Source organism: Capra hircus, chromosome 5 (assembly GCF_001704415.2).
Source record: "Capra hircus breed San Clemente chromosome 5, ASM170441v1, whole genome shotgun sequence".
Taxonomy (NCBI): Eukaryota; Metazoa; Chordata; class Mammalia; order Artiodactyla; family Bovidae; genus Capra; species Capra hircus.
The window spans coordinates 76,083,458-76,106,154 of NC_030812.1; the positions used below are offsets into that span (position 1 = coordinate 76,083,458).

At 37.7% G+C, this 22,697-nt stretch overlaps 1 protein-coding gene across 3 annotated transcripts in view; it reads right to left on the reverse strand.

Moving 5' to 3' along the window:
* BICD1 (BICD cargo adaptor 1) overlaps positions 1–22,697 on the reverse strand; it is a 244,173-nt gene that overhangs the window by 28,928 nt on the left and 192,548 nt on the right. For 2 of the 3 annotated variants that reach the window (XM_013964125.2, XM_013964126.2), the window contains exons 5-7: positions 16,688–17,779; positions 12,631–12,782; positions 9,227–9,434 (exon numbers count right to left, since the gene is read on the reverse strand). In XM_013964125.2, the coding sequence (XP_013819579.1) occupies positions 9,227–9,434; positions 12,631–12,782; positions 16,688–17,779 (1,452 nt within the window). Of the gene's footprint in view, positions 1–7,967; positions 8,162–9,116; positions 9,435–12,630; positions 12,783–16,687; positions 17,780–22,697 lie in introns of all 3 variants that reach the window. The other variant, XM_018048328.1, reaches the window with a different exon arrangement.

Genomic DNA, 22,697 nt, shown 5'->3' on the forward strand with positions numbered 1-22,697 from the left:
CAAGATAACATTTCATGCAAAGAATGGTACAATAAAGGACAGAAATCATATGGACCTAACAGATGCAGAAAATATTAAGAAGAGGTGGCAAGAATACACAGAAGAACTATACGAAACGATCATCATGACCCAGATAACCATGATGGTGTGATCACTCACCTAGAACCAGACATCCTGGAAGGTGAAGTCAAGGGGGCCTTAGGAAGCATCACTATGAACAAAGCTAGTGGAGGTGATGGAATTCCAGCTGAGCTATTTCAATCTAAAAGATGATGCTGTGAAAGTGCTGCACTCAATATGCCAGCAAATTTGGAAAACCCAGCCGTGGCCATAGGACTCCAAAAGGTCCGTTTTCATTCCAATTCCAAAGAAAGGCAATGCCAAAGAATGCTCAAACTACTGCACAACTGCACTCATTTCACATGTTAACAAAGTAATGCTCAAAATTCTACAAGCCAGGCTTCAACAGTACGTGAACTGAGAACTTCAAGATGTACAAGCTGTATTTAGAAAAGGCAGAGGAACCATAGATCAAATTGCCAACATCTGCTGGATCATTGAAAAAGCAAGAGAGTTCCAGAAAAATATCTACTTCTGCTTTATTGACTATGCCAAAGCTTTTGACTGTGTGGATCACTACAAACTGTGGAAAATTCTTCGAGGGTAGGAAATACCAGACCACCTTATCTGCCTCCTGAGAAATCTGTATGCAGGTCAAGAAGCAACAGTTAGAACGGACATGGAACAATGGACTGGTTCCAAATTGGGAGAAGAGTACATCAAAACTGCATTTTGTCACCCTGCTTATTTAACATATGCAGAGTACATCATGTGAAATGCTGGGCTGGATGAAGCACAAGCTAGAATCAAGATTACAGGGAGGAATATCAATCGCCTCAGATATGTAGATGACACCACCTTTAAGGCAGAAAGCGAAGAGGAACTAAAAAACTTCTTGATGAAAGTGAAAGTAGAGAGTGAAAAAGCTGGCTTAAATCTCAACATTCAAAAAATGAAGATAATTTCATCTGGTCCCATCACTTCACGTCAAATAGATGGGAAACAATGGAAATAGTGACAGACTTCATTTTGTTGGGCTCCAGAATCACTGCTGTGGTGATTGCAGCCATGAAATTAAAAGTCGCTTGCTCCTTGGAAGTAAAGCTATGACCAACCTAGACAGCATACTGAAAAGCAGAGACATTACTTTGCTGACAAAGTTCCATCTAGTCAAGGCTATGGTTTTTCCAGTAGTCATGTATGGATGTGAGAGTTGGATCACAAAGAAAGCTGAGTGTAGAAGACTTGATGCTTTTGAACTGTGGTGTTGGAGAAGACTCTTGAGAGTCCCTTGGATTGCAAGGATATCAAACCAGGCAATCGTAAAGGAAATCAGTCCTGAATATTCATTGGAAGGACTGATGCTAAAGCTGAAGCTCCAATACTTTGGCTACCTGATGTGAAGAACTAACTCACTGGAAAAGACCCTGATGCTGGTACAGACTGAAAGCATTAGGGGACAACAGAGGGATTAGATGGTTGGATGACATCACGGACTCAGTGGGCATGACTCTGAGCAAGCTCCAGGTGATGGTGATGGACAGGGAAGCCTAGAGTCCTGCAGTCCATGGGGTTACAAAGAGTCAGACAGGACTGAGCAACTGAACTGAACTGAGTATACTAGCATATGATAAATGACACACCCACCAGCACCATCACAGTTCCGAGGCTGATCATCAAAGGCAAAACAGAGGACAGTGACCCAACTCCTGGAAAAACCTGCCCCTTCCCCAAAATAGTTGGAATAATCCTTCCAGTCATTAGCCTATGAAATTACCCAGCCCATAAAAACACTAACCACGCCATACTCAGGGGCTGCTCTTGCCTTCTGAGATGGCCCACACTCTGTGGAGTGTATTTCTCGTGAAATCCATTTCTTACCTATCTCTTTGTCTCTCATTGTATTATTTCTGTGATGGGACTTCAAGAAACTGAGTTTCATTAAGTCCTGAAATTAACTGTGATATCAGTCAAAAGACCATGGTTCAAGTCCCAATCTGAGTTATATGGTTTCAGTTGTGTTTTGGCTTGACACCCATCAAGAGGAGAACCCAGTTTTTTGGGTAACATTCAGTCAGTCAATCAGTCAGTTTAGTCACTTAGTCATGGCCAACTCTTTGCAACTCCATGGACTTCAGCACGCCAGGTTTCCCTGTCCATCACCAGCTCCTGGAGCCTACTCAAACTCATGCCAATCACATCAGTGATGCCATCTAACCATTTCATCCTCTGTTGTCCCCTTCTCCTCCTGCCTTCAATCTTTCCTAGCATCAGTTAACATTACCCACATCTAATCCACTCTTCACCTCGTTGTCAGGTGGAGACTAAATACAATATGTAGACTTATAAACTAAAAATCTTCTCCTCTTCTGAAAACTTATCTGTGCCCTTGGAATAAAGTCTACTCTCACTAACCTGGCCCTCTACCTTCAAGTCCCTGTCTGCCTTCCTAGAGTCATTCCCATCACTCCCAAGTCCTGATCCAGTTTCTAGCCCCTAATTCATCAGCCTTTGTGCAAGCTGATCTCCTTTAAGGCTTTTCTCTTTATCCACACCTGCGCCTCTGCCTTCTGCCTATTAAGGTCTACAGTTACCTCTCATGACCAGTACTTGCATTTCTTTGGGCAGGATTTCCTCATCACCCCAATCCTTCTATTTACCAGGAATATTTACTAATATCATTACTTATTTGCCTATCTACCTCCCCTTAAAGGGGATAACAGAGGTGATGTTTTACTTGAATATCACTGGGTTGGGAAGATCCCCTGGAGAAGGAAATAGCAACCCAGTATTCTTGCCTGGAGAATCCCATGGAGTGAAGAGTCCAACAGGATACCGTCTATGGGGTTGCAAAGAGTCAGACATGACTGAGCAACTAACACTTTCACATTATACATAAGTAAGTAAATGAAAATCGCTCAGTCATGTCCAACTCTTTGCAATCCCATGGATTATACCAAAAGCAAAAAAAAGTGCCTGACACATAGTAGGTGCCCAATATACTTTGCTAAATTTTGACAAACAAGTGAATGAGAAAATGAGTTAATGAAAGAAATGTGATTTGGGTACATATTTAAGAATATAGGCTTTGCAATACAACAAACACATAAACATATTTACTATTTGAATGTAGGGAAATGCAAAGGCAATTTTCACTAATGAACATGTTTAGTAACATGTTTGTTACTAAAGGAGTGAGTACATACTAAGGTTAATATATTTCTATGAGCTTCTTTAAAAATTAGTAAGATCTAAAATATCATAGAAAAATTTCAGATTTCAAAACCATTCTTTCACATTAGTTCAGTAATGGTCTCAGAGAGAGAGGAGGAAGGAAAATAGTGAAGTAGGGAGGAACAGAGGAACTGAAATGACACTGGGAAGCAGAACATTGAAAAGAAAAAGCTTCTACAGGGAAAACACAAGTTCATGAAGAGCAAACTGCTCAGGCTATTACTTTAAGAAGAAAGTTCAAGCTTGCTTTTTGAAGTTTCAGATTTCTTATTTATCCTGTTGCGATACTATGATTGATAAGAAATGTATATTTGGTCTTTGTCCAGGATTCCTGGCTCTTAGCTCCCCAAATGTTGGAATTTCTTAAGTGCTAAGAATGACAAAAGTGTCTCTTGTTGCGTTAATGAGATGACTTTAGGACCCCACCTAAGGGTGGAGGCTGGTTGCCAGGGGAACCAACCACAGAATTAGAGAGCTGGAACTTTCTGTTTCAACCCCTGAAGGTTGAATCATTCATCCAATGGTTTAATCAAACTCATGCTTCTGTAATGAAGCCGCCATAGAAATCTTAAAGGACAGGGTTCACAGAACTTCTGGGCTGGTGAACACGTGGAGATTACAGGAGGAGTGTCACACTGGAAGAGTAGGCAAACTGTGGCACATTTCCCTGTTTCTTGCCCTACAAATCTCTTCTGTCTGGCTGTTTCTGAGTTACTTTTTTAAAAAAAAATAATAAACCAGTGATTGAGGAAGTAGCAAATCAACTGAACCTGAAGAGGGGTCGTGGGAACTCCAATCTATAGTGGTGGGTCAGAGACACAGGTAATAAATAGCCCAGGCTTTTGATTGGCTTAAGAAGTGGGGATGAGGGTGTGGGGCAGTCTTGTCAGATTGAGTCCTCAGTGTGTGGAACTGGATGCCATCTCCAGGTAGCTAGTGTCAGAATTGAGTTGAATCCTATGGCAACCAGCTGATATCAAAGAACTGCTTGGTGTGCTGAAGCATTCCCTTCTCCCCCTCCTCACGCTGCAATCGGGTCCAGGAACCTAATACACTTGTACAAATGGTGCAGTTAGGTCTTTACCACAGAAGTAACATCTCTGGCTTATGATCTGAATAGATTCCTTTCATATACTCTGGTAGATTGATTTTAATTATTGATTAAATTGTAAGTTTCTGTTAATTACATAGACCTAGGTAGTTAAGGCATTGAGATGAAATGTTGGCTTCAAAATAACCACTAATATTATGCAGATATACTATCTGCTGTCTGATTGTAAACTTGATATCAGAAGGGAACCCTTTGATTCAAGTTCTGCAAAGCTACATGAGGGGAGGATGTTGAAGTTTGTATGCTGGATAAGGATAAGTCAGGAGAAAGAAAGTCAGTAAGTCACGGCCAGAAACTCTGGAATTTCTAGACCTGAGGTAGCAGAGGCTGAGCCATAGCCAGAATTTTCCTTCACAAAGTTTTACTAATATTAGAAATCAATCAGAACAATGTACTAATAAGTTAGCACAAAACAGTCTACTAATTTTGAAAATTAACGCCCTATTCTAGAACTGATTTTCCAGAAATTGAGAAATTGTGCCTTGAAGATGATGGGGTTTTCTGCTAAGCATCTCATAGAAGTGAAATCTATTTGTAAATATTCTATATATGGTAAATAATATTCTATGTTTTATTTTAAAATTTATATTAGATTTATATCTCTTGGAATTCCTCAACCAAAGAATCCAAAACAAATTAGACTAATATAATTTACATTGATTTAATTTCTTCAATGATCCTCAATAGAAACAATCTGTGTATAGACTTACTAGAATAATTAAAATCACCTAAAAAATAAACTAAAAAATATATTATAGAAAACATTAAAAATACATTTTAGAAAACAATGCCTATCAAAAGATTCTGATAAATTAATAGGAAATCGTCCTTTTAAAATGATGAATATAGATTGTTACCAGCAAGTAAATCTATAATAATCAATAACATATTAAACTCAAGAATAATAAATACTCATAAAACCTATTACTTGCCATGGGTTTAAGATATTCTTGCATAGAACATAGGATTGGATATAAATGACACACTTTCCCTCTCTTAGCTTAATGAAACATTTTATATAGTGAAAGCATTGTATATAATGTTTAATATGCCTTTTCCAATATAATTTAGTCTAGGAAAAATATATACTGTCAATAATGCAAATATTTGTAGAAGGTACAGTTTGATGTAGACAGCTAATCAGTTTCTATTTATTTAAATAGAACCTTTCAGAAAATGTTGCTGGGTTGATCTAAGAATTTATTAAGGACTAATCTGGTTGGTTCCATGACATAAGATTGAAAAATCTTTAGGCTATAATAACAGATTTACTTCCTTCATACTTTTATTATTTTAACTTCAAATAAATGGTTAAAATATAAGTTTCATCAATATGCTAAGTTGTAATTAAACTGCTTTTCTGGCCTAATGATGATTTGAATTCTACATTATTTATATCTCATCTTATATATAGCAATCATTTCTAAGGTCTATGGCATTTTCTCATTATTCAAAACTAAAGAATTTCAGGCCACATAATAGCATTCTTATTCACGTATTCTGACTAGCAGTAGCAGAAAGATTCAGAATGTGTGAAAATGGGGAAAATGTAAGACTTTCAGCACATTGATATGCCCTTTTGGACATCACATCAGAACATCAAAATAGACCAAAAAACATAAAGATGTTCATACTTTAACCCAGTGATCTCACTCTTGAAAAAAGAATGGAATAGATGAGAAGTTGAATGCATGATATTTCTAACAGCATCTTATAACAAATAATGGAAAACCATCCAGTGGTTAACAAGAGAGGAAGTGGTGATTAATGCAATGATAATATCTGAAGTAAAGTTTATGATACAACCTTTAAAAATAAAAATAAGACTAGATAGTAACAGAAAAATTTATGATATCTGTTAGTGGTTTCTGCAATGTAATGACTATGATGTAAAATAGATATTAACATAAGCAAGGATCAAATAGTCATATACAAAATGAAAATAGCTGTTATTAACATTTATTATTAATTTTAGTATTATTGATATGTCACTTTAAAAATTAAAATACAATAGGTTTACTTATTAATCACAGAATTTCTTTTCTAAGTTCTAGGAGATAATGCTACTAAGTCCAGTTGGAATACAATAAGATCTTTGGATTTTATTTAACTTAGGTGTTCTGATGAATCAGGACCACTATGCGACTCACAGATACTTCAAGGTAACTTCCAAAGGGGTCTAAAACAACAGCAAAAGGGTCATGAAAGGAGGAACCTCCAGGAAAGTCTGGCTTTTTATTTTAGGTGAACATTTTGGCTGTTAGTTTCCTCCAACTCCTTATCACACTACCTATGTCCTCAAAGATTCTCAGAATGTTTAACTTGTACTATAAGTTTTCACACCATATCTTTTAATCCCAATCAGTAGGCTGATTCATGAATGAGATAAGGGAAGTGCAGTAATAGAGATCCAAAGGCTGAGGTTTCCAAAAAGGAATTAAGGTAAAATTGAAGTAATTAAAAAAAATTTTTTTGTGTGTGTGGCAAAGGTAACAAACTCAAAGGTTACATTAGGGGCCAGATGACAACAGAAACAAGTGCAGCAGGCTGGGTATATGTAATTGGCAGTGAGGGGACCTGTGGTAAACTGCAGTTTGCCCTGTGTAAAAGCAGCAGCTACTACAGAGCTCCAGCAAGTTGCTGAAATGCATGAATGCAGACTTAAGCCTGCCCGGATCATTCAAGGGAGGCCAGAAATACAGCTGTCCCGGTGAAATCTCTTGAATTTCTAACTGTTGACAACTAACAAGAATTAGTTTTTAATTTTTCATTTCTTAGATAGGCTAATAACAGCTGCCTTTGGGCTTATTTTGTTTCACAGAATTAAAGTGCACCACCTCTTGACCTATAGTTAACATGCAGGGATTTCCCAAAAGAATGATGTTTATCTGCCAGAAGTCATATTTTCAAATGAGGCCCTTCAGAGAAAAAATAAAAAATATTAGAAAAATGCAAAACAGTGAAGCTAAAATAAGTTGTGAGCATGCTGATAAGCACAAATCAATAAGGGCTTACAAACTATAAGAACATTATATTAAGACCTAAATGTTCCTGAGGAGCAAAACCTCAGAGGATTTTACTTTTATATTTTCAATAATTGAGAAGACATTCTGAGTCACTGCAAAAGGAGATCAGCCCAAAGAGCTTTTTATAAAGATGGCTCCCTTGACTGAAATTATGTTAAAAATGATCAGAAGAAAATGTCAAAATTTGATCAAGACAGAATTGCTAGGAGCTACCAAACTGCAAATAGGACTGTGTGTCTTGCATTGTGCCTGTTGCTAGTTTCCCTTCATCTATCCCATTCCTTCCAACTCTCATTTTTCATCCTTGGCTGCTAAAAAGGGAAGTCCCTGGAGACACCTAAGAAATGACTGTCTTGCTGAGTAAAGAAGGAATCAGGAAGCAAAGTATCAAGATGTTTTTACTTTAACAGTAGGAATTTATCATCATGAAAGTTAGACTCTGTGGATGGGTGGGTGTGAGTAGCTGGAAGGAAGGGGAGAGTTGGTCTATTCAACTCATCATTTGCATCACATGCACCCAAGGAAAAAGTGTTTACCTGGTGGAGCCACGGTTAACCTTTTTTCCTTGCTGAGCCGGTGCCCTTGGATGAATTCACTCATGGAAGGGGGGCCCTTCAGAAGAAATGACTCTGTGGAGGTGGGATCAGGGGGAACTCTTAATAAATTCTGTAGGTAGGAAGCCCCTGAAGTCCTGGGACGGCTCTGATCACAAAGGGAAGGTGAAAATTGTCTTGCAGGAGATCCAAGAAAATACATATAGGAAACAAAAAAGTTTTACTTTAATTACCTTTCAAAGCCTCACCAGTGACAACATTATTTATATTGGCATTTAATTTTTTTAACAAGTAAATCAAGATTTTCACTAAATGTTTAGTTTCCATACCAGGATACAACCCTATTTGGAAATTGTACTGGATACTGGAAAAGAGATTTATTATAGTTAGTCAGTTTGAACCACAAACAGAAAATATTTATATTGTTTGATTCTTAATTGAAAGCTCCTAAAATAAAATTTCACTCTTAACTGAAAAATACAGGGTAAGTAATTCAACATCCAGGACTCTAGAGAAAGGTCATAAAATCAAGCCATTAATAACCTTATGAGTGATTTCTTAAAACAATATTCATATACTAAAAGAAAAAGCACAAAAACCTGCTTTTAAGAAAAACGCTATACATATTCCATTCTATTTGACTGAAATAGAGACATCTTTCAGTCAGTCATCAGTTTTCAGCATATGAACAAAAGCTCCCCTAAGAGAACACATTCATCTTCTTGGCTCATTAGAGATAAGCTGGTAAATAGCACCATTACCATTCAAATTATCACCCATGTAAAACATAGCTTCATTCTTAATATCCACTTTTCATCTACCAATTTTTAGGTTGGAGGTAAGGGACAGGCATATTTATGCATACAAGGAACAGCAAAAATGTTAACAGACACTTGAAAAGTATATTATGGTTAACCAAGAGATGGGGTGTGGGGGACAGAAACAAATAAACACAATGATCAAAAGGTTTTAATTTGGAAAAACCAACATTGGCAAGGCCCATTTATACACCCACTCCCACTTTTTCTCTTCCTTCCCTTCCTCCATCCTCCACAATAACAGCACATTAATTTTTGCAGTTAACTAAAATCTGGCCACTGCACCATACTATGAAGATCGCTGCATGCATACCTTTTCCTCTGAGTGCCACTGCTGACCCGAATGTTGGGTGTCTGTGGGCCCTGACTATGCAGGAGGTAAGTGTCTATGGTGGGCACGGTGACTGATGCCTCCCCACTTACTTTAGGGCTGCCGATCTTGCTCTTCCCAAGTTTGCCTTTGCTGCGACGGGACTGCTCATGGTCAAACTCTAAGTCCTCCAGCCGCTGGGTCAGGGCGAGTTTTTGCTGGATAGCCATTCGTAACAAAGTGTTTAGAGTCTTCTTTTCATCCTCTGCAGCTGCTAACTGTCTCTGCATCTCATCCAACTGTGTGACATATTCATCACATCTAGAACAGAAAAGTGGTCAGGAGAAAATCTTTGTGCAATTAAATCTGGAGCTTCAGTTGAAAGTAATGAATTTTGCTAGGATTTGGAAGTAATGGATGTAATTCCATTACAATGGAAGTAATGGAATAGAAGTAATCTATTTCAGTAGAAAGTTGGAAACAGAGCAGGTTCAATAACTGATAGTTCATCTATACGAAGAAGTACATATGGGGGCATTCTTTCTGTTTTGTTTTGGCCTTGCTGTGAAGTGTGCAGGATCTTAGGTCCCTGACCAGGGAACCAGGGATTGAACGTGCACCACCTGCAGTGGAAGCACAGAGTGTTAACCACTGGGCTGCCAGGAAGTCCTAGGGACATTCTTAATAGGCAGTATCTTAAACTCCAGAGATAGAGTTATTGTGAGGGCTGCTCCATGATGCAAAAAAACCAACAGTAAAGTCTCAGGTAATGTACACAGCATCATAGATGTGTTATAATAATTTTATAGTCTTGCCTGTAGCATAAAAATAATAACAATATTTATAAAGAAAACATGTAGTTTATTTATATTTTTGAGTTCAGATTATAGTTGCTACTGATTTCAACATGGCACATTTGCCTGAACTAGAAACCTGAGTATCTTCAATGATTTCCAACCAAATGATAAAGCAATAGGTGTCAGAGAAGACCAAGATTTGCAGAGGGTTTGATACAAATATAGTTGGCTTTGTTCAGGTTTGATACTGCTGCACCAGGAGGATAAGCTCAGTGGGCTTTTTTCCACCAAAAGTGACACCCGAGTGAGCACATGTTCATTTGGAATGAAGAATTATTCACACAATTATTCAGAGCTTTTTCTGAGTTTATTTACCCACTAAGAACACTCTTCACAAATCAGAAGATAGTTAATGACTTTCCAGAGTTACCAAATGTATTGTATAAACTTTGAAATTAACACAAGACTTATGGCATTAAAAAAAAAAATAAGACTTTGTAGTGAAAGAACTTGAGCTCCAGGTGGGTCTCAATATTTTTTAACACTGAATGTCAAGAAGCACAGTAGGAATATTATAAGAAAAATCAGGGCTTAGTAAAATAACATGTGGATTTCGGGACCCTGGATTTATTTTACTTGGTTAGATAACAATATTTTTAAAAATACAATGGAGTAGGCAGTTAATAACCTGAAAAAACAAATTTCTGTGAAAATACATTATTTTGGGGTAATAATTCTTATATAAGCCAGATCAAGACATTAAGTCAAGTCAAGTCACTCAGTCGTGTTCAACTCTTTGCGACCCCATGGACTGTAGCCCATTAAGTTCCTCCTTCCATGGGATTCTCCAGGAAAGAATACTGGAGTGGGTTGCCATTTCCTTCTCCAGGGGATCTTCCCGACCGAGGGATTGAACCCCGGTCTCCCGCATTGCAGGCAGACGCTTTAACCTCTGAGCCACCAGAAAAGCCCAAGATCGAGATATTAAATGTCCCTTTAAAATTTTTTTGATTTCCTTTTCAAAGAGGGAGGCATTATGCATGAAACCCATTCTCCTGTCCCTACCTCCCCATAGAGGCCAGAGGTATGCAAACACTTCTGTGCTCAGACCAAGAAGTCAATTCCCTTCAGTTCTCCCATACCCTTGTGGTCTCTTAGGCACTTAGCCTCCTCATTGCCACATCCAAGAGTCGATCAAAAAGTATGAGCTTTTCTCTCCTGACACAAAAAGGAAGCTGGACAGATTTCAGGGCCCAGGATTTATTTTTACATTTATAGTAGCTATATGCAAGTAATTTATTGAATCTGCAAATAAAGCATAACCATAGTTATGCTTTGTGAATTTTATACCATTTGTATCATATAAAATATAGAATTATTTTTATTTTGATACTGAATTGTGACAGCAAAAAGGAAATTGCATCACTATACTGAACATCTCAAGATTTTGAAACCACCGAATCAATACTTTTTTTTTTGAATCAATACTTTTTGAACAATCATTTCAAGTCTAAAAATAAAATACAGTGGTGCTTCATAACAAAACTGGGGGGGAGGTAGTAACTAACATTTGTCTAAATAATTAGTTGGGTAGTATGAAAAATTTGGTGATATATATTATAACATCTTAGAAATCATAATTTAATTCACAGTATATTAAATCCAGGCTTCCCTCGTGGCTCAGTGGTAAAGAATCTGCCTCCTAATGCAGAGACATGGATTCAGTCCCTCAGATGGGAAGATTCCCTGGAGAAGGAAATGGCAAAGTATTCTTGCCTGAGAAATCCCACAGACAGAGGAGTCTGTCAGGTCCATGGGGTTGCAAAAGAGTTGGACACAACTTAGCAACTAAACAAGAACAACATATTAAGTCTAAGTAATTAGCTGATACAATGAATATTAATCTTCATTATGAAGATATCTTTTCATACAAATACTTGCTAATGATAAACACTTTTATGTACACAAAAATAAATGTCAATGGTGATAATGTAATATTTAGCTATTTCAGGAAGTGGGTTTTTCCCCCTTATTGGAGGTTTTGTTTTCCTTGGTCTAATTCTTTTGGGTACAGAAGGCTCTAGAAAAAATATCTATTATATTAACTTAAAAACATTTGTATAGGGAATTCCCTGGAGGGCCAGTGGTTAAGACTCTGTGTTTCCACTAATGGGGGCCCAGGTTCGACCCTGGGCTGGGGAACTAAGGTTTTGCAAGCCACGTGGCATGGCCAAAAAAATAAAATAAAATAAAGACACTTTCTTGTAAAAGAATTGCTTGATCCAGGGTGTCCAGTAGAGGGCTTTGGAAAACAGCACAAAAGGTTTTATTTTAGATTTGTTAGAGTGGAATCTCATGTATTTACTCTACACTTTGCCTTTTTAGATGACACACTAAATAACACTCATTATGCAGGAAGATGAACAAATACATTTTAAAGTCTTATCCCCATAAAGGAAAGTGAAGTTGCTCAGTTGTGTCCGACTCTTTATGACCCCACGGACTGCAGCATACAAGGCTCCTCCGTCCATGGGATTTTCCAGGCAAGGGTACTAGAGCAGGTTGCCATTTCCTTCTCCAGAGGATCTTCCTGACCCAGGCATCGAACCCGGGTCTTCCACATCGCAGGCAGACGCTTTACCATTTGAGCCACCAGGGAAGCCATGTACCACACCTTATCCCCATGTACCACACCTAAACTTGCAAGAGAAAACTGTTACCTTGTTGCAAACATTGCTCTCAGGGATGAGAAAGTTGCTGCATCTTCTTTCAAAGCCTTCAGTTCATTTCTAAGCTTTGTCATAGTTTCAGTCACCATTGCTTTTTCATTTTCATATTTGTTCTTGAGATTAGCTAATGCCACCTCAGCTGTCTAAAGCAGAAAAATGATAGGGCTTACAATTTTCATATCAGGAAAATCTATCATATACATTTCTTCATGCTGGGTCTATTTCTTTCATAAATAAAAAGTAAAATTGTCTAGGTTGAATTTAATATAAACATGAATTTCATATAAACATACTTTGCATATAGGGCAATTTTTTATGTCAAAACATAAATATCAATCTATAATATGGATAAATTGCCCTAGAAGCCAGCTGTGAACCAGAGTCATTATCAGTGACTAAGGGAAAGATATATAATAGTTTAGTAAATATTTAATGCAGATTGTTGAGAATATGGGATTTTCAGATATGAATGAATCAAAATGAAACTTTATATAAGAAGGATTTTATCAAGAAGTTAGGGAAGAAGCATATCTTCCAAATGAAATACAATAGAACTCAAATATTCTTGTGTCATCCGTGTGCAGTGGATCTGAAACATAATAGAATAAAAGGCACAAGTCATTGCGATTTATAACATGAGTATGACAAACTATAAACCTGTATTATATATTTAAGGAAAAGAATTAACAAAGAATCAATTCTTTCCTACGTCTTAGTATATAATTTCTTTACTAAATTACAGTCAAATTCTTTTTCACAATCTTCATAGAAGCAGATACATACATATATATATATATGCATGCTCAGTTTCTCCATCATGTCCAACTCTTTGTGATCTCATGGGCTGTAGCCCTCCAGGCTCCTCTGTCCATGGAATTCTCTAGGCAAGAGTGGGTTGTCATTTCCTACTCCAGCTATATATATATATATATGTAAAATTGGATGTGCTACCCAAGCAAGCACCACAATATTGAATGAATTAAAATATTTGTTTGAATTTGGGCATGTTTAAAGTTATTGGAATTAAGAGGGTTTCTAAGTGAGAACTAGCCTGACACAGAGTATGAAATAAAAACAAACAAACAAAAAATGCTGGCCAAATCAATGTATGAAATCAATGTACATTTAGGGACTGCCTGTTTGAAGCATAGCCTCCATGGTATTCATACTGAAGCCAAACTAGAAACACACCATTTTCACAAACTACTAACTACAGTTTTTCAGAGTATGAAAATATTCAATGCTAATGAAAAAAGCCCATCACTAATGAAAAAACCCACTAGTAACAGGATTTCCCAGAAAGACTACCATGGTTTCTTAGCATTTCTTTTCGTGCTTCAATTGGATAGCTTCAACTTTCTTACACAAAGTGCCAATCCATCCATAGAGTTAGATTCTTTTTTAAATTAAAACAATGTTGGGATAGCAATGTAGTTGGTTAATGTTTTTATTCTAAAGTCATAACTTAATAGCTTTAAAAATTTTTATTGTTAACGTAACAATAATTTTGATAGAATCTAACTTTAGATTAAAAGAAGTTACTCATAAAATACTTCAGTATGTTCTGTAGTGCTATAACTCAGTGGAATCTTTAGAAACATCATAGATTCAGAAAGTTATCCATAATGCAGAAATCAACCTGGGGAAAATGGGAGCTGTTTAAATTTTTTAAAAATTTACACACAAAATCATTAAGAACAGAGAGTGAAGTTGTGAAAATGTAGATGTAACGAGTTTGTAAGCATGTGGAAGCACATGGTCAGTTATCTAAGAAGAGAAGAGAAGAAAGTGACGGTGGAGCAAGATCTGAAATAGAAGTACAGTCATTTATTATTTGTGAAAAATGCCCCCAAAGGACTCAGGATCGTTTGTAGATTTTTGTTCACAAGACTGCACAAAGCTTTTTTGGAATTGAGGAAGTCTAAGACCCATTAGCAGACTTGCTGATATCTGCATTTACCACATTCTCCTGAAGTTTATTTTTTAAACAAAAAAAATCTTGTTTCTAGCCACAGAGATCTAGATCTAGGATTCATTAGTTACTTTCTTTGCAATGTTCCCATAAATTGGATTATAGTATATCCAATATCAAACTGTAATTATCTGTTCAACTCTGACATCCCCATAAGTCTGTGAATCCTTTCCTGGAAGGCAGGGACCATGTACTGGCCTTCTTTGAATCTTTGGCATTCATCATAGCGTAGTAGTATACAGAGGGTCCTTTCTAAATATTTACTTATTTCATCAGAAGACACTGTGCTTACAAAAAACCCTAAGATACATCAAAAAAGTTATAAAGAATGCAGAAAGCTTAATAAAAACAGGATTCTCTTTTTTTCCTCTATGACAGAATTCTTAGCTTAGCCTTAATGATAAACATTCCACAATGTCTAAATATAGTGGATGTCCTCTGTAGATACCTCAGCCATTCATGGCACACAGCATCACAGCAATAGCCCTAACATCATTAAAATGTAAACTAAAGGCATGGCTAGAAATATGTTTACATTTAATTTACTGAGGCCATATGGGATGTGACAGTAATGTAATGCAAATAGTACCACAAACCACTGTGAAAATTAAAATTCACCCAGAAATGCTTTGTACTGCTCTTAATTCCTACAGCACTGTTTACACCACTCTAAAGTGCTTGATGATTGGTCCTATCTTGTAAACAGTTACAGGCATATACTGAAATTCTACTAGATTACTAGTCACTTTTTTTTGCATCCCTACTTACTAACTGCCATGAAATATGCAATTAGTGAATGCTTATTGACAAATTCTCTTGGTTGATCAATCATGCTTACCTATACATCTATGTCAGTTAAACATTTTAACACTTGTATTATAGACCTCCAAATTATACCAACAGGTTTATGGTAACTGAAGATAAGAGGGTAGAAAGCTTCATTGTAGATACCCATTTAAATGCAAACGGAAAAGGACGTCTGAATCTGAAATTAACTTTCACTTTCCAACACCGCTGCAGCTACTGCTGCTAAGTTGCTTCAATTGTGTCCAACTCTGTGCGACCCCATAGACAGCAGCCCATCAGGCTCCACTGTCCCTGGGATTCTCCAGGCAAGAACACTGGAGTGGGTTGCCATTTCCTTCTCCATTCCAACACTAGTATTGCTTACATTTGCAAGAAGGTATTTGATGCTTTGTTGCTTTTCTTTATTGATATTCTTTATTCACCACTCTTTTCAAAGGTGTTTGTCAAGTCTCACTTTCCAGAGAAACTAGACGTAGGTTAAAAATATCTTCCCACCTGTATTTCACAGCACTGTCACTCAGGTAAAGTTTGAGGGAAAAACACAAATACAGACATCAAAGAGATCTAGGAGTTGGTAGAATCATGTGGTAGCATTCCTGCTTATGCCTTAAGGACAAGATCTATGATTAGGAAATTTTTTCTACTGTTTAAGCTGTGACTCAGGTGAATTAACATTCCAAGTGGACCTAAATTTCAGATAAATGGTCACTGACAGAGTTAGTGCATAATTTATTTTCTCTCTCTGCCTCTCTCTCTGCTCCAACTGCCTACCAGAGAGCCTTGCCAGCCTATTCTGCATCCCTCCATTTCCCTTTTCTACACTCAATGATTGCTGGGCTCCAGGTAAGTACCGCCGGGACTGCCTTTCTACATATGCACCTGGATTTTCTCTGTTCCTGCTTTAAATTCCTTACTTCTACCTTAGTAAGGCACAGCTACTCTCCTGTCTCATCCATTCACGCACTTTAAGGAAACTATTACGTTCCGATCTGGCTCTGATCACAGTTCATTTTATTTCTCTGCTGACCGGGAATCTGAACTCTCATCCTGATGGTAGTAATAGTAGTGTTAGTCACTTAGTCGTGTCCGACTCTTTGTGACCCCATGGACTGTAGCCCTCCAGGCTCTTCTGTCCATGGAATTCTCTAAGCAAGAACACAGGAGTGTGTTGCCATTTCCTTCTCCTATCCTGATGGTAGTGGACACTAAAAGCATTCAGGCATAAACTAAAGTGTTGGCTAGCATAGCTCATCAGTAGAATGAGATCACCTGTTTGTTGGCTTTCAGCACCGCTCTCAGTGTGGCGATCTGCTCCCGTTTGGTGCTCAGTAGGGACTTGAGCTTGAGGATCTCTTCCATTAGGGCTTCCTTGTCTTTATCGATCATGGGGGCCAGCTCCCGTGCTGCAGCTCTTTGACGAGACAGTTGCAAGGACCGGTCCACAGCTTTCTGCAGATGTTTGATTTGGTCCCGGATTATGGCATTAAGGTTGTAGATATTCATTGGCTCTTTGCGAATGTCACTTGTATCTAATACTGGAGATGATGGTGGGGCAGTAATAACAGGAGAGACAGTGGGGGTCTTAGTTGGACTTGGTTCTTTGCTGGCCTCTGTGTTTTCTTTTGAAACTGGTTCAGGTGAGGTCCTTGTTTCTACCGGGGATGACACACCCCGCCTGACCAACCGTGGAGACAAAAGTCCCCTGGGATCATCGGGGCCTTTCAGGCTGCCACTACGGGTGACTCTACTTTGCCTGTAGTAGTCCAACATGACCCTGTTAGGGGTTTCATTATTACACAGACATACATGATGGTAAAGCTGAGCAAGCTCCTCACTAAATGTCACCAGTTCATCCTGGGCTGTATTAAGGGTACTGTGATTTTCATTGGCTATGCTGGTCATCTTTTGCAACTCATTCTCCATGTGGGCCATCTTCTCTCCACTCTCCTTGGTGGTCTTCTCAAGGCTTGTAACCTGCTCATCATACATTTGGATCTTACTCTCATACTTGGCCTTCTCTTCAGTATAGTTTTCTATAGATTTATTATATTTCTCCTTTAAGGCCTTAATTTCAGCTTTCAAATCGATCACCTCAGTTACTGCCACCCTGTATTTGCATTCAAGGATCTCTAAGCCATTGATGTCCACCTCATAGTCATGGGCCTCCTCCCCCGAGTCCCGGCCCTTTTCCCCATCTAGCTCCTTGAGCTCCTTGCTGCTCTGCAGGCCCCTCATGGCATTAACATGCTCCGTGAGCCGGTGCACCCGTTCGTGCTGCTCCGTCAGTGCCCCCTTGGTGTGTTCCAGCTGTGTCTGTGACTCCTGGAGATTGGCCAGAAGAATGGCCTTTTCCCGTTCTACCTGCAATGGTAAAAGAAAGTCTTTGAGTGACTTCAAGGCAATGCCAGTGATGAACTTGACCTATTCACATTTGGACATATACACATTTTAAAAATGCAGAAGAGACAATATTCCCATTACTACAAATTGAATTGGAGTGTGTTTTCTTATTTCAGTTCTGGTAGGTCAGTCAATCAAAAGGTACATCATTCCAAAAGAATTATGCTCTGTATATTTACGTATCCAAATTCTTATGCCTTATACACAAGTAAATCTGGGTAAGCTTCAGTTTGATAATCTATAAAATGAGCATAACAATCCTTGTCTCCTAGGGACGTTTGGGTGATTCAGTAAGACAGTGAACTTAAAGATCAAGGTATTATAATGCTGGGCTTCCCTGATGACTCAGTGGTAAAGAATCCACCTGCCATTGCAGGAGATACGGGTTCTATTCCTGGGTCAGGAAGATCCCCTGGAGAAGGAAATGGCAACCCATCCCAGTATTCTTGTTTGGGAAATCCCATGGACAGAGGAGTCTGGTGGGCTACAGTCCATGGCGTCACAAAGAATCGGACACCACTTGGTGACTAAAAAACCACAACAATAATTATAACGTTAGATCTTATTAACATTTGGGTAACTGTGGTCCAGTTCCCATACCTAAATGGTTCTACATGACAAACACATTTATTTTACAAATTTGTATTTGTATATGCAAAAATAACTCATCTCAGAGTTAGGATATATTTGAATACAAATCCTCATAGCTGGGTTTCATTAGATACAACAGACTGTATTTGTATATAGCTGAAGATGAACTGATTTAGTCAGACTACTAAGCAATAATTTCAAGTGAAAATCCATATGGTATTTGATGAAAAGTCAAGACATTTGAATTTTTGATGATAAAAGAGACGGAAAATCTCCTCAATTGTTGGTATTGTACACAATCTCAGTGAAGTGGATTGTTTCAGGAGCTTAGCACCTCCAGAAAACATCAGCTAGAACACTGTCTCTGTCATATATATATGCTCCACATACAGTACTAATTTCCACACTTAATATATTTCTGGTGGAATCTTTTGAATAGGGAATGATATCCAAATTTTATACACACATACACACACATATGTGTGTATGTATACACACACATATATGTGTGTGTATATTTTTTCTGGACAATAAGGTTTCTCTGCCCTCCTCCAAAAAAAAGATAACTAAATTGCGGATAATTTTGTATAACTCTGGCATTACATTTTCACTCAGCTATTGAGGCTTGAAGTACTAAATTGTATTTGAATTTCAGAGGAGAGTTTGCACTATTTAAAATACATGGTGCTTTGAATTATTAAATGCAAAGCACTTTAAAGTTTAAAATGACTATTCATTTTAATTGTATATTTTAATCTCCATTTGTGAAGAACTTATTCAAGAGAGACTTGCTGAGTTAATTATAGTCTTCAATAATTATATATATAAATAATATATAATCTGCAGTGACTAAGAACATTTGCTTTATTTCTCTTCCTAAAATCTCTATCTTCTATCTGAAACTGAAGATTCTATTTTGTGTAGTAGGGCTGGTTGTTTTGCCAGAAAACCTGAATGAGTGATTGTTTGGCCACATGGCATGCAGGACCTTAGTTCCCTTACTAGGGACTGAACCTGTGTACCCTGCAGTGGAAGCACAGAGCCCTAACCACTGGACCACCAGGGAAGTCCCATCCCATAGACATTATTTTTAATTTCACTGAGTGTTTACTTTTAAATAAACACATTAACATGTATCGAGTACTGATAAATTCTTTTGTGAAGGAACAAAAGAAAAGACAGCGGAATTTGCTCATTAATATTAGGACTTTCACAGGAAGAGAAATAAAAGCTGTTCTATGAGTTATTAATTTCCATAAAGTCTTTATCCTGGTTATCTGACTCTCAATTTGACACCTGAATGACTGGTGTGATTTTTGTAATGGGATACATAGTAAGGGCTTCCCAGGTGTGGTAAAGAACCTGCCTGTCAATGCAAAAGACAGAAGAGACTTGGGTTTAATCCCTGGATTGGGATGATCCCCTGGAGGAGGTCATAGCAACCCATTCCAGTATTCTTGCCCGGAGAATCCCATTCCTGAGGAGCCTGGCGGGCTATGGTCCATAGGGTCACAAAGAGTTGGACATGACTGAAGTGACTTAGCACACAAATAGTATGAGTATGCAAAACAGAATTCAGAAATAAATAATTTATTCTTCTCTGCTTGAAGTGAAGCAACCCTGGCAAATCTGTGCCCTGAGAAACAAGAGCATGAGAGCTATGAAAACAGATCAGCCCAGAACCAAGAAACTTAGGAGAGGGAATCTAGTAGTTGGGAAAGAAGGGAATATATTTTGGACAGTGTGGTGAGATGGAATCTCTTCCTCTCTCTTTCTGTCCCTCTCTCTCACACACACACTCACACACATGTATATGCAAGTTAGTAAGCTGGACAAAGACTCAAAAAAAAAAAAAAAAAAAAGGGTTGGGGGAGGGGAGGGACTTTTTCAAGTCATTTTAAGAGCCAGTATTACTCTGATACCAAAACCAGACAGAGAAAAGAAAACCCCAGGCCAGTGTCTCTTATGAATACAGACACAAAAATCTTGAACAAAATACTTGCAAACTGAATCCAGCAACATATAAAAAAGGGCTAGAAAACATGACCAAGTTGGGTTCTTTTTGGTGTAATGAATTGACTGTGGTGATGACTGTACAACTATGTGATTTACTAAAAAACACTGAATTATACTCTTTAAATGGGTGGATTGTGTGAATAATCACCATAAAGCAGTTCTTAAAAAAAAACTGTATAGACTCATTCCTTGTTGTTCAATCATGGATGATTTTATTATGTTTATTGGTGGATGGTTTAAAAAAAAGTAAGACTTCTGAGAAATATGTTTGCCTAAAGCTTATTAAAGGTAATCTTTAACTGTAAAGTTTATAATAGTTTGACAACTTAAGCTGTCAACTTTGTCCTAGGAGACTGTATTTGTCACATTATGTTTTAAAAACCAGGAACTGACCAATCTTGTCTTAATTAATTTCATCTCATAAATATTCTGTGAGTCTTTGTTAAACACAGATAACTGATTGGTTTGACTCTCTTTCTGTGTAGCAACTCCACTTCCAAGGCTTTTGACTTTGAGCAAATGACATAATATATTTGTGCCTCAGTATCCCTGTCTGTAAAATGGGGATAACACCATATACCTCTTAGCTGTTATAAACACCCACCAATAAAGCAAACATACATAAATTGCTTTGAACTCTTTGGAGACATACATAAAATTTCCATTACTATAGGAAAAGTTAAAATTACCTTTAACAACCTGTATCTGAACACAATATGAATCGTGACTTCTTCCACATCCAGAAGGAAACAACAAAACTTATTAATTTCAGTTTTATAGAAATATTACTGTTTTCTCACATGACACATGAAATTACATAGCTAGAATGATATTGAAGAAAACAATCCAGAGAGTTTCTCCTGTTTAGTCTGACTCTGTGTGATATGAAGTTGAGTTCAGTTCAGTTCAGTTGCTCAGTCGTGTCCTACTCTTTGCGACCCCATGGACTGCAGCACGCCAGGCTGCATGAACAGAAGTTCACAGTGAACAGAGGTTATTTATCAAAGGTACAAATTTTAGCACAAGCATACAGATTCCTTTAATAGATTATATTATTTAGTGTTCCCGGGAAGGATCTACTTATTTTCATTCTAATAAAATGAATTAAGCTACTTGTCACTGGGAATTATTATTATACTCTATTTGAAATAATTGAGTTTTGACAGTGATCCAATTTCGGGAGTCACTATTTACATTGTAGTCAGTATAGGTTTTTGTATTTATTATTACCATTTCCCAGCAGATGGCAGTATGATACCTTGGAAAAAAACAAAAAAGACCCACTTCCTCAAGATATAATACTGCCATCTCCATCTGCTGGGAAATGGTAATTATAAATATAAAAGGGATCTCCCCTACCTGCCCCCAACCCTCGCCATTTCCAAGCAAGGTATCATAGAGACTAGTGATGGGGGCTAATTTATTACCTTCCCCTTTGTAAATGCACCTCAGAGAAGTGAAGCAATTCACCCAACATTCCTGATACCCACAGCTGAAACATAGGGTTTTTTTTTCTTTTCAGAAAGAAGTTAAGTAAATACTGTTAGATGGGAAAACAATTTATATGCACAGATGGAATCTTATAAGTTAAGAAAAAGATGATAGGCTTTGACTCAGGCCTGCTGTTTTCAAAGGGTTTCTTTAACCCTAAGAAAGAAAATCTTAAAAGCTGCATATTCCTTGGTAGAGGGTGTTACATCCCTGTCTCTGCCCTTCTACAAATGAAATTAACTTTGTTTTTCACTTGTGAATCTGTTTTCACTTTAATTATTAGACCAGCCAAAGAACCTAGAAGGGAAGAGGGGAAATCTTTTCCGTCCCTACACTTACTATAGTCAGAATATTTAATTTCAAAACACATCTGGCCCCAAGTGTTTCAGATGGCCATAGTGAAAGTGCATTTATTGCCTCCTCTGAATGTCCAAAACAATGATACTGACACAGTATGTGTTACAAGGGGCTGAGAAATGGAATACTTCCTGTCATATCAAGAAACAAAAGATGTCACAGCCATCAGCGATTGTACCCACAACTCAGATGAACTGGTGAGCCCTGAGGGAACTCAGGAAGGAAAGAATACCTGCCATCTAGCAGTCATCAGACTGCAGCCACTTCCAACAGTGAATCCTGAGAAAAGTCAGGATGTGAAAGCAGAGGATACCGGGCCCCAGACAGCTGAGGTGCATATCAAAGGAATGATTTCAGTGAGCCCAGCCTCTTGCATCTTCCCTTACATGGAAAAGTGCTAAATTCCTTGAGATATCTGGTTTTC